This window comes from Centroberyx affinis, unplaced genomic scaffold (genome assembly GCF_046629955.1).
Source record: "Centroberyx affinis isolate AG114_WGS23_722 - 3 ecotype Tasmania unplaced genomic scaffold, CSIRO-AGI_Caff_v1 ptg000151l_1, whole genome shotgun sequence".
Classification (NCBI taxonomy): Eukaryota; Metazoa; Chordata; class Actinopteri; order Beryciformes; family Berycidae; genus Centroberyx; species Centroberyx affinis.
This window is the reverse complement of record NW_027278848.1, coordinates 109,619-122,823: the sequence shown is the minus strand read 5'-3', so window position 1 is coordinate 122,823 and position 13,205 is coordinate 109,619. Positions and strand designations below refer to the sequence as shown.

The 13,205-nt window shown below is 42.7% G+C and overlaps 1 protein-coding gene across 2 annotated transcripts in view; it reads left to right on the top strand.

Annotated features, from left to right (window-relative positions):
• The first annotated feature begins 458 nt into the window (after positions 1-458).
• The window catches only part of LOC139655014 (low-density lipoprotein receptor-related protein 1-like), a 96,716-nt gene continuing 83,969 nt past the window's right edge, over positions 459-13,205 (top strand). For both annotated transcript variants that reach the window (XM_071532310.1, XM_071532318.1), the window contains exon 1: positions 459-540. In XM_071532310.1, the coding sequence (XP_071388411.1) occupies positions 465-540 (76 nt within the window). In that variant the 5' untranslated portion in view covers positions 459-464. The remainder of the gene's footprint in view (positions 541-13,205) is intronic.

The following is a 13,205-nucleotide window of genomic DNA, read 5'->3' as shown; positions in this document are numbered from 1 at the left end:
TTCATCCACTTTTCTAATTCCTTCCGAGGCTTCACTGGGGAAGGGGGAACAAAAAAACGGACAACTGCATGATTCAGAGGCGCCGGTTCTCCTTCATCTCTGACTGCCAGCAACTGAGCGAGGCTAGCTTGATGCTCAGTTCAGCCTGCTAGCCTTTGTGGCAGGGCTGGCTGTCCATGCATCCGAGGAGCCCCTAAGCAACCCCGGGCTGGAAAAGCCTCGGCTTTAGCCTTGACAGTACACAAAAAATATTCTCCGAGTGGGCAGAAAGCAGTAAACCCTGTCAGTTTAATTGCGCACCGCGGAAAGCGCATTTCCAGTGAGGAGCATCACCGCCTGGGCACGGTAACACGTCGTAGCCTGTCTGCAACCTCCAGCTTGACAGGACCAAGAGGCGATTGATGACTAATATTCCGTGTCTTTACCTTTCAAGATAGGCTACGATGCTGCGCACCACGGCCAACATGTTGGCGACGGGATTGCTTTTCTTGGGATTTTTGCACAGTTTGGAGGTAATCGTTCCAGCAAGGGCTATTGATGGTAAGCAGTGCTGATTTAAAGATAACCTCTGTCAAAGTCTTGCACGAAATGCTTTGAGGAACTGTGGAAGCATGTGTATCTTGCTTTTATTGTGTCTTCTCCTTGTCTATCTGCATGCAATAGACTCTAATCAGTCAAGTAGACTACCCCAAGGGAATGACTGCTCGATTGAGCAAGGCAGCCAAAGGCAACGTGGAGGGGATGAAAACTAGGCGAGACAATTAAAGCAGCCTTTTGTTTCTGTCTCCCGTGCCACATGTGAACGTTGCAATGTCAAAGCAGTGATCGCACATTTCCCCTGGCCCTCCGCTGGATCCAGAGGCTCTATGGAGGGAAACAGTCGCATTCAGTGGTGAAATTGTAGCATAGGCCCCAATACCTTATTAAACCACTTGTTTTGAGGTCGTTACATCAATTTTGGAGGTGGAAAGCACAGCGGCAATTTGACTCAGCCACAGTATTTTCAATTGCGATAATCACCTCTCAAAGCCCTGTCAGGCCAACGCTAAGCTGCAGAGAGAGAGAAGCAAATCCCTGCTGATTGGTGTCATTTAAAAATTCAACATTTTGAGGAGTTGTAGTCTTTCTAATGGGCCACGGTCTCCATACGAGAGATAATTCAGTTCACGTTCAACAGTTATTTTGTGAGTGATGACACAGCAGTCATGCTCTCCCTGACGAAAATCACTATAATATTCCTATAACACCCTGACAGCTACTTTAAGTGTGTCTGTGGTACTCATAGGTATTTTTCGTAATGCAATCGATAATCACTGAGTTTGAGAGCCATCAACAGGCAGGTTCAGCACTGCGCCGGTGCTGGGCATCGGTACGATTATTCAGTGTATCAGCTGCACTGTATCAACTAGGACACTTCAGTGCCAACAGTCATTGTGATATGCAGGCAGATAGTGGGCAGTTCAAAACAGCTCCCCCTATGACCTTGTGAGCACTCACCCTCACACACTCACAACTTCTGGAAACTATTAAGGCTTCACAGTCTACCCATGCGCACCTCTGAGCGTTTGGTAAGAAAGGAAAAGGGCGTTATCAAAGAGGCGTTAGTGCAGGCAGTTTTCTTAAGTTGTTTGCAGGTAAAAATAGAATGGGAATTTATTTTCGCAGCTAAAAATGTTGCTTATATTCTCATGTATTCTCCATAAGTGCGACGTGTGAATGTAGGCTATAATAAGCTTTTTAGAATACTCTTAGATGACTTTAAAAGATGGCTGTCACTAGAAGCCTATGGCCACCATTTGTTGCAGAGCTAATTAAAGTTATAGGCTTGTCAAAAGGCACATTTCACTACATTCAGTAGAATACTTATATTATGACTGATTTAGATCATGAGTCATGTTTTGTGACATGCATTGTCAAGCCATTAATGCTTCCTTTTGCATTTGAATCGATCTCATTCTGCTTGCAGAAATTGTCACATTCTGTCATTTTCTTACTTTTTGAACAGTGGGGACTGTGTGTTTGGCAAATGTAATGCAGTGACATCCTGAGGGAGCAAAATCCACATAAATTATCACTGTGAAGTGCAGTGGTAGCACAATTATTGTTTTAGTGACATTTACTCCCTCTGAGCCTCAATACCTTGATTTAATGAGTCAGCCTTGTTGTGCAGTATACCAGCATAAATAATTGCCAAACTGTATCTTTACTGCAAAGCCCACAGGGATGCAGAGGCTGCTTTGTGTGATTTCCACTATTTATAAGTAGTTGAAGTTGAAGTAATTTACTGAATGTGAGATTAAACAAACAGCAAACTTGCACACCCAAGTACCAAGTGCCTGTAATTGTGACAATCATTTTAGGATAAAGCCTCTTGCACTTTGAAAGTGATTTTTTCTCCTGAACTGTTGCCTCTGAATAAAAGAACAGTAAAATTTGAGGACAGAATATAGTGTATTAGTGCTATGTTATATATAAGCCTACGGCTAGTTAGCCAGCCAGCCAAGTAGATGAATTAATTAATTCATTCATTCATTCATTCATTTTGGCTCAATTTAACCAATACGTCACCAGTTTTAGAGGGCAGCCTAACATAGATTAATCACTGATATTTTTTAGAAACTTAGTAGATAAACTCACATGTTTTTTGGGCTGTTACAGCTAAAGCTACTACATAGCTACCACTGAAATTTATTCAGACTTGCATATAACTTTTTTGTTCATTTTTCTAAATCTCCAGAGAGTTTCTTTCCCTGTCTTTTTACTGTAGCCAGAGCAAAGGTCTTGGGTGACCAACAGACCCTGAGTTTAATTGGGCCTAAACTGCTCTTTGTTTCCCTGAGAAGACCTCCACTAACAGTCTCAAATTGTTCAGAGAGTGCTGCTAATTGGGGGCCCACTGGAGGAAAAGGCCCCCATGAAAGAATTCACATCATTTCACCCCATGAAAGTACTGTCAGTGCAAAAAGAGATCACTAGCCCTCAGAAATGGAAAGTACTTTTCCCCAAAGAGTGGTAAACACCTGCCACACAAAATTTAAATGGAGAAGTTTGTTTGAGACCCTATCAGCTCAGGACAGTTGACTTTCTCATTATTTTTTCACAGGCATCCATCTAATTGTTGTAAGAAGCAAGCCTCCTCTTGGTCTAAAATACCTGTTTCCTAATTTCTTGTTTCTTTTTATTTCCTCCATTAACATCTAACATCTTCATCTAAGTCACATCCATGTTAATTCTAAAAGTAGTACGCGCCACCTTATTAATTAACACACCATCCAGTGATTCTCTCCTCCTGGCGCCTCGCCCCTCTGGAGCTCTCTGTCACAACATTTGTTACAGACCGTAGAACTGCCCCAGCATTTGGCTGTTATTGGGGTGAGATTGCCATCACTAGCTTGTTGACATCCATGCGGCCAAAAGGTTATCACATTACTGCTGGAGGGAGGGGGAGAGGAAAAGACAACTGTCTGCAGATGCAAAAGCCAAGTGAAAGACGATGTGGAAAACAGAGGACAATTGTTTGGTCCTAGCTGCCCTTGACCTTACCTCACAACAATATAGATGTAGAAGATTCATTCATCTCAACAATATATAGAGAGTAGATTTTAAAGTTGCTACAATCACATAGTCGAGAACACTGCAGTACTGAAAGATGGTTTTGTTGCTTTAATGTCTAAATGAGAAGCTGCCTTTAACCGAGGTTGTTTTCCACCCAGCCACTGCATTACTCAGCAGCAACCGTTAATCCAATGATTTGGTCAGCAATTTTCAACTGGCTTTGTATTGTGGCTGTAATTTAACCTCAGTCATGAAGTCGCAAGATATTGAATTAAATAACAAGAGTATAGTTTTGAGAAAAATCAACTTAGAGAACATGTAAGATTCAGACAAATTATTGTAGTGATGGCTTTTGCTTGTTGAATAAAGAAAGTAATAATGAAGGTCTGATGATCTGATGTGATGTGAAGTTTTAGGGTCCTGTAAGTATCCACTCTTATGTTCATCTGACATCAGAAATTTAAAGTGGACACAATGAGAGACCTTTTTATCTTTTCAGCAATACCACTTTGGTGCTTCATCGTAGCCTCAAAGCACAGATCTGTTAAACGCTGACGCCCATTATTGACAAAGTGCCCTAGGTGCATGTGGGCAAGCCTGTCAGAAGAAGCCCTGTGACCCACTTTGGGTTGTGACCCACTGATTGAGATAAACTGTCCAGATTAAGCTATTTAAGGAAAAGAGATGGCACACGGTCTCAGGAGGATCTCAGAGAGGATATGGGCGGAAACATGCTGGTCACGACCTCTGCACATTCACAATACATCAGCCTGCAACTTTTTTTTACGCCACGGCTTACAGCATGTGAAGTTAAGGATACAAAAAAAGATCATTGGTGAAAGCGGGCTCTGAAAAATGTCAAGCCCTCTGGTAGCAGTCTTTCATTTGTTGCTCAGGACACTGAATGCAGAGGTGGATCATGCTGTATTGGCTGGAGCGCCGACTGGTTCAGCTCAGCCTTGGAACAAGACGATAGAAATGCTTGCTGCAGTTGACCAAAGCTTCCACATTACTCATTTAACACTCAGCAAGAGAATGCCATCTGTCCCTTCTTCTCAATGCATTTGTGGACCCCAGGAAGAGAAGAAAGTGCTTTTTTACAGTGTCTAGTGGGGATCCAAAATGAGTAAATCAGTAGTAATACAAAACACTCCTAATGAGAGCGAGATGAAACGAGGGAGAAGACAAATGAAGTTGAAAAGGGGAGAAATGTCAATGAGTGAATAGAGATTTGTGGACAGTGGGGAGAATAGTGATGGAGCAGCAGACTCTGATTTACTTTGCTGACCCAAGTTGCAGAAAGGGGCGGCTAGTTACATAGTTCACCTAAATGGACCTCTGGCATACCACCGCAGACGGCTATTTCACTCTTACTAAACTGGCTTAAATGGGCCTCCTCACCTTAAATGTGAGGTTCCAACCACTGGTGAGGACTGTTTTGGCCTGTGGGTGTTTTTGTCACATATTGTAGACTAAGAAACAAGGAAGCCATCTCCTGGATTTCAGCACCGCAGTTCACTTTAATTTTATCTCAAGAACATTTTAATGCATTCCATGCGTTGATCATGCACATACAGTCCAAAGAAGAGGCAACAGGCACATTTCTCCATGGTGTAATCGTATCGGCCTGTATTATCAGTGTGGGAACGATCTATTTAAGAGATAATACTCACTCGATAATTAAAGAGGTAAATTTGTATGTGCATGAGTAAGTGTGTGTGCGTGTGAGAGAGAGAGAGAGAGAGAAGAGAGAGATAGCACAGGCTGTGTGAGTGTGCTTATAAGTGTGTACTCTGTGTTTGTAATTGGCATAAGAAGCTCCTTTAGGGAGGAAGCTGTTACCACTGAGAAGCTGTTCTTCACACATTCTAGGCGTCTTCTTCATGGGTAAAAGTGAGTGGGGTAGAGGCAAAGAGAAGACCAGGAAAATACCATTCTGAAAACACTTAATTTAAAAAAAAAAAAAGGCAGTTCAAAGGTGGTGTTATGGTAGAGATGGCAGGTCTTTGTGTTGGTGACTTTATGCATCAAGCTGTGAAACTGGACTTGTCAGGTTGCTCTCTTATCTAATGCATAGTGCAGGCAGTATCATGCATTGTGACTTCATTAGATTGAATCTCATCTAATGCTATGTTACAGCATTATTATCCTGTTTCCGGTTGGTGTCCTACTTAGGGGGTTTTCACAATATGAATGATGCAGGTGGACATATAACAACCACTACCCACCTGTCTCCCTTGCCTGAAAAAGTCTAGCAGGTACACAAATGCATTCATTGAAATAATCTGAACTGTAGCGTGACTGTAATTATTGTTGTTATATATCATGGATTAGGGCTGAACAATTAATTGAAATTTTATCGAAATTGCAATATGGCCTACTGCAATTTTCAAATCGCAGGAGGCACAATATTTGTTAAAGGCAAAATGTGTCAAAATACCATTTTAAATTAAATATTGTCGTGCTGCAGAGATGTTCTGGCCTACACATCATATTCTACAGACTTAAGAAAACATCTTTGTTTGGTACAGATCCCCGCAAAAATCACACCATAATCTTTTTAATACGTTTTTCAATGAAAATGAGAATAATAATGTAAAAATGATCATTCCCTCTAATATCGCAAATCATATCGCAATTGCAATATCAGTCAAAATAATCGCAATTAGATATTTTTTCTAAATCGTTCAGCCCTATCATGGATACAATATTTTTTAACAGCAGTACATTCGAAGGGTGCATATTTTTTCTTTGGCTGTTTATCTGACATTTAATCAACACAGTATAATGAATCAGAGAAATACTGACTGTCTGAATTGGTGTTGACATAGCAAGTGTTTGATGAAGACATGACTATTTCTTGCTGCAGTCTTGATGTCAACACATGGTTTTTGAGGTGAGATGTGGTGACTAATTAAAACTTAAAAAGGCAGTTTTGGTAATATCCTGTAACTTCTTAGTATTGCCTAAACATAGTGTCTATAGTCCTGGTCCTGGCCCCACTGTGGTTCACGAAAGTGTTATTTATTTTAACATAAATGTCCTAAAAAATGATTACAAGCAGTTTCATGCATTTAGTAGTGTCTAAAAATCGACTAGTAAATCCCAAATTTTTGGAGTTTGGATTCAAACTGCAGAAAGAAGTTTTGTACTGTGATGTTTGCAAAAAATGTCAAACTTGGTCACCTTCCTCCAATAAATATAATACCATCTATTTTCAGCGGGTGACCAGCCCACACAACACATACATTCATTCACATCCATTTAAGTCTGTCCTACAGGCTTTTTTTCAGTGACACACAATTTTTCTGTGATTGGACAAAAGTGTGATTGCCCAACTCACACCCACTGTAGACTGCTTGTGAATTCATCCACAGCAGGAACATTTGAACTATCATTTTATTTCTGATGAATGACTTCATGGTAACGTTATGTATCTAGCCTTCACATTTCAACATCCCAGTGGATGTCCCTTAAAGAGGTCATCAAAACCAAACCAGGCTGCCTTGCTCTTCTTCAATAAGCCACAGCTCAAGTTTTCTGGGTTGAAAGCTCTGATATTAGTGGCCATTTCCAGATACATTACACCTGCACTCTGAGATATGAAAGAACTGCTTTTACAATGATGATATAATGCACACATTCAGTCACACTAGCACTGGTGTCACTATTCTTGCAAGGACATTCCACTGATTTAGATTTATTCCCTAACTCCTAATCCTGACCACTAAGTACCTACCTCTACCCCTAACCTTAGCATAACCCTAATTCTAACACTAATCCCTAACCCTCAAACAGGCATGCACCCTTCATTTTTCTCTGGCAAAAATCTCCTCACATGGGCCTTTTGTGATTTTGCTCCACTTGTCTGGACCACACAATCCTTGTTTTTTTCTGCCTTTAAATCTGGCAGAGCGAAAACACAGTGTGGGTGAGAGATGCTCATGGGTCAATATTTGACAAAGACATAAAGGTGACATCACATCCATGAAATCTCTGTCAATATAGTCCTCCGTTTTCACAGTATCGATCCTCTCATATTTTTCTCTGAAGGATTTCCCACATTCAAGTGGATGTGTGTAGGCAGTGTGGTCTCTGTGATTACATATGTGCATTGTGCGCTTCTGGGAAGAGATTAGACAGGTAAAAGTTTGCTCAGTTATTATTAGCCAGTACAAACCAACACTAAATGAAAGGATTTTTTTTTTGCCAATGTTCTGTCTCTCTTTATTATAGTTTGGAGACACTGAGGAACTTTGAAGATGGGGGAACGTGTGGATCCTTATCTGTGTGTCTATGTACCAACATGTTGAGCTGGATGAACTGGTTATTGCTATCGCTGAGATGTCGCTACTGAGCACGCTCTGTCAGATCTGCTGCTACTTCACTCTCATGGAGGCTTAGTTGAAACGCAGTGGTGGAATAAATCATTTTATCATGCCTGGAGAGAAGTGTTTGACTTCGGTATCCATATTAGACCAACCAACCAACACTCAAAACTCAAATTGCAGCTAACTTCAGTTTCAGTTGGTCTGATTATCCACAGGCGTTTATAACATTTATCAGGAGTTATTTGTCAAATGTCTTGTTTCATCACCACAAGAACAGGTTGAGAGCCCCAACTCTTCACCTTAGCTATGGGTGTCATAAGCAGGTGGTGGTGGGTGCTCAGGGTGCTTCAGCACATGGATAGTGGATTTAAAGGAACATTCTGGAGAATCTGTTCTCGATCCATGGAGCTCACGCGTCACACTGGTCTTGTGAAAAGGCACTAAAGAATTTCATATAATCTTCTTTAATATTTTGCCCTCAGCAGCATACTAAGTAGGCTTAATTGTCATTTTTCTCTTTCTGTAGCCACATACAGTATGTGCTCAAGTGGTGGCGAGGCAAAGGGATTTGTCTAAACTGACTAGCTTGATAATGGAGGATTGTGATCGAACCGTACGGTCTTCTGGTTCGTCCCCACTCTGTTGCTGCTGATTTGGATTTAATCCTTATGTGGAAGTGAAGGAGGTCGCAGTCTCCTCCCGCTGCGCTCTAACCCCAGGTCTAGTACAAATAGCAGTCATGGTTGATTACCACTCTGGGGTTCAGACATGCTGCAATCTCAGTCAGACATCCAAATAGCTCTTTATTAAGTTCACATTTGATTACCCTGCTTTACTTAATGGGCTCTGCCTCTCCATACCACAAAGGCATGTGTAGATTGATAGTTTGTGCTTAGATTTGACCTGTAAAATCCAAACAGTCGCAGGGAGGGCGGTGTTGTCCCGCATGGCAGAGCCCCATTTTACTTGGCAACCCTCTCCAGACATGAGCACATTCCTGATGTTAATTCTCCTCTGCTCATAGCGCACACATACACACTCTTACATACACTTAAACGTTACTTGAATCACACATTCAGACAGAAAGGCGAGAGGGCAGGCAGACAGACAGACAGACAAACACACACATAAAACTTTTATTTCCACTGTGGACTCTGTTTTCTTTTTCTTTTTTTCAAATATTGATAGAGGTCTTTAATTTGGAAAATGATCTAGGTGAATGCTAGTAAAACATGAACATGCTGTGTCATCCAATCTTTGAAAGATCAACCAGAAACTGTTTTCATTAGACATTTATAAAACGCATAATCCCTGGCTAAATTCTGTCTGAGTTTTTGTTTTCTTCTTTTATTACTGTTTTTCACTGGTGACTGGACTTTTGCATCGCCTCCAACCTCTGCCAGAAAGATTTATTTAAGAGGAACAGCTGGGGCCTCTTTTTTTCTGCGTTTTGTAACATGACAAATTGGAAAGCTTTTTTTCCCCTTCCCCTTCTTCTTCTTCTTCTTCTTCTCACTCTCTTCCATTACAAAATCCTGAAGCGTTCGTGGCCGGGCTGTGGAGGAGGAGGAGGAGGAGGAGGAGGAGGAGGAGGAGGCGGCGGTAGGCCGCAGCCAAACAGGCCAACGCAGCTGTAGTCACTGAAAACTGTGGGGCTCCTCTTCCCTTTGGCCTTTAGATCCACAACAGAACCTCCTCAGGACAGAGGTCAGCAGAGTAGACACTTGAAGACAAGATTTAGACCCTCACCCCTGCCCGACTCTTTCTCTGTCCTACCTCAGTCTCTCCTTTTTTCCCTTTTGCCTTTGTCGTGGCTGTTTGCTTTCTCAATACTGGTCAAACTTGGTCTTGTGGCCGGCGAAATCCCCAAAGAGAGAAAATCAGGGGATTGTCCTCAAAGGACTGTAGTGCTGCTGCGCAACAAACATGCTGTTTTCCTGCTTGCTTTGTTTCAGTGGACTGTTCATGTACGTTCTCTAAATAGCACAGTTTAACTCCACAGCACAGTTTTTGCACAGTATTCTGGTGTCAAAGCTAGGCAGCTGATTGGCTCCATGCTGTAGAGTTTCTTATCTAATACCAGTGCTTTAGTCAGTCACGTTTTCGCATGACAGTTAGTCATGACGGAAGGTTAAACTGGCCATGCTGCAGTTTTATCCCAGGTTCTGACTCTAAACTATAAACTGCTTATCAAGATCTGGCAAAGTGAGAGTCAGTGACGAAATTGATTACACACAGTTCAAGTTGTTTATCTTGCCTCCATATAAACCTCCCTCTCTTAAATATTTGAAAACATAATGTTTTATCGCTTCTTGGTGTCCCTCTTGTAACACCAAGGAATATTTGGGAAAGAAGGATCGTTCTTTCCCCTTGAGAACTTCTTTTGGAGTGTATGATAAGTGAGAGTACACACTATCTTCAGTAGACTAAACTAGATGTGTTTTTTTTTTCAGTCGCGGTAAGTGTTTAGAATAACTACACTACTCTTGCTCTCATTCCAGCCAGCACACACACCTGGTGTTTTTGTGTAGCTTTTATTATTCCCAGTAGTTCTCTATGAATCGGTCCCAGTTACAATGGTTCCGAAGCCAGAAAGGATCTCCTCCTCAGATCAGAGGGGATGTGGGCATAATGCAGCGCAATCTGCCAGCCCCAGGAAGTTTATCCAAGCGCCATTGTGTATACTGAAGAAAAGCAGCTGCTGTCAAGTAAAGGCAGGAACATCACGTATGCACAAATGAACACTCATGCCCACATCTTTCTCCATCTCTGTCCCTCTTTGTCTTCTCTTGCTATGTCCTTCTCTTTCTCTCTCTCTCACACACACACACACACACACACACACATACACACGTAGAGTTCACAAAAGTCAAGGGAAGGGAAAACCCACTCCTGTGGTTTCATTTCAGATAGATTCCAGGATCATAAAATGGGACTTGTATGCCAGATCCAAGTCTCACTCACTGCAGCTAATCCGTAGTGTTCAGCTAATGTTCTTTACGAGAATATTCACAGAACGTTTTTTCACTGGGGCTCTGGCCTCGTAACATAAAGGTGCTAGTACCCCGGTGCCAAAAGGTACTGTTGTTTTTAAGTATGATAGATGAACAGGGTTTGCAGGTCTTGATGACGGTCTTGCCCAACTACCTTGTCATATCTACCTCCCACTACCTTTACCATGTGTGATACTTAATTGATCCCGTAGGGAAATTCCGGTTTTGCCTGCCCCCCCCAGCAGGAGGTCAGAGTGCCGGGTCAGTTACAGAACAGCAACCCTGGAGCTGGTATGGATTTAATGTCTTGCTCAAAGGCACTTGAACACGGGCCCTCTGGTTGAAGGAAGGTCTCCCTATTCAATACATTACCCTGCTGGCTCTGGAGACTGGATTCCATACAACTCAAGTTGCCTTTCAGCACCAGTGTCGACAGCACTTTAAGTCTTCCTTTACCTCAGCCATTGTTGAGTGATGTGTGATGAGGCGGTAGCCTCAGTGTCTGCAGGAGCTCTGTAGTGCCCTGGTTGGTCTTGCCCTGCGTTACAAGTTTCCCTGGCAGGCCTCCAACGTATTTATAGCACTGCTGTGGGTGCTGGAGGAAATGGGGCTGGTGGCCGGGGGAGAGGCTGGCGTTTGCCTTACGAGAGGGCGCTTCCTCCCCGCCAGACTGAGCTCATCTTGGAGGGCTAGCAGACAGTGGTGGGGGTAGAGGGCAGGGGATTTGTAATCTAGCCCAAATGGCGATGACCCAAAGCATTTTCACGCAGCCTCCACTTGGGTAAACACACAGGCGGCTCATTGATAGCATGTGTGACATTCCTCCATCCCATCTCAGTATCCCAGCCCAGCTCAGTCTGTTCTCAGATCCTCTGTATAGGCCCAGCTGGTCAGGGATAGGTGCACAGGCCGGGCCCTATCCCCTTTGGCTAGCACTTCATCACTGTCTCCCCTCCCCCTTTATTTGTCCTCATGGCTGGGGTTCATCTTGTTTATTCTGTTATATAGTCTTCCCACTGAGCAAAAGACGTGATTTCAACGTCGCGTCTATGCTTTAGCTCTCATATAGCCCAGGATCATTACGGCTATGTATAGACTTATTTTAGACCAAGCAGTAAATACATTATTACAATGAATAGACATCTGTAAATACCAAAAATATGCACCAGAGAAGTCCTGTAGACTAGCCTACAAGATAATTATCTGAGCACAAGAAGTAATTTCAACATTGCGTCTATGCGTAGCTCGTATACAGTCCAGGATAATATTGTCTATGTATAGACATCTAATAAACTTTCACTTTTCAACCCCATTTAAACTTAATTTAGCCTAGACGGCTATGGCCATTTAGACGTGTTTTAAACGTCTAATCAACGTAAAATTGCTCAGTGGGTTCTGTCATATCCATCAAATTTACCCTCTTTCTCTATCGTCGATGTCTTCATCCTCCCTTTGTTTTCTCTTCTCCAAACAAAAGACAAATACATTTGAGGCCTGTTGTGTGAATCCATGTGCTCTAGTTCACTGAACCCTCAATTAGACCACCAGACAAAATTGCACATTATGCTCTTGATCTTGTCTTAAGGTATGTTTGGCTGAAGCACGGTTATCTTTGTCTACACGCCCTTGTCTTCCCTCTACCCACTACAGTGCCCCCGCTAGCAGAGCTCCTGCAGTGGTACAGTAACACACATCACTGCAGCTGCCTACAACATCAGCTAGCTAACCTCCTGACCTACTTCCTCTGCTCTCTGCTAGGTTTCTGTCAGCAGCATCTTGTGTTTGAGTCTGAGGGTGGTGTGAACTCATGGGTCCCGTCCCACAGCCATTATTAGGAGCAGAGTTAACAACATGCCGAGTTAAAGCATGTCAGCATCTAAGGGAGCTTACAATAGACAGACGCACCACTACTAGCTTCCTGCTATGGCTGTTGTTGATACCCTGAAACAAACAAACAAATGCACAGGCACGCACGCACGTACACACACACACACACACACACACACACACACACACACTCAGACACACACCAAAAAAGCGCTCTCCTAAGAGGAAACACTTTAACACAAGCCTGGTTGCATTTCATGAATAATTCAAAACCTTGTGACTTCTGAGAGAGCGAGAGACCCCCACCATACACACACTCTCTCTCTCTCTCTCTCTCTCTCTCTCTCTCTCTCTCTCTCTCACTCTCTCTCTCTCTCTCTCTCTCTCAGTACTCTGGCAGCAGTGGTAGGGAGAGGAGGATAAGCAGGGAGTGTGTGAATGTGTGCAGCAATATGTCAGGTTGAATCATGGTATTTAGGTTGAGCACCATTTCAAGATT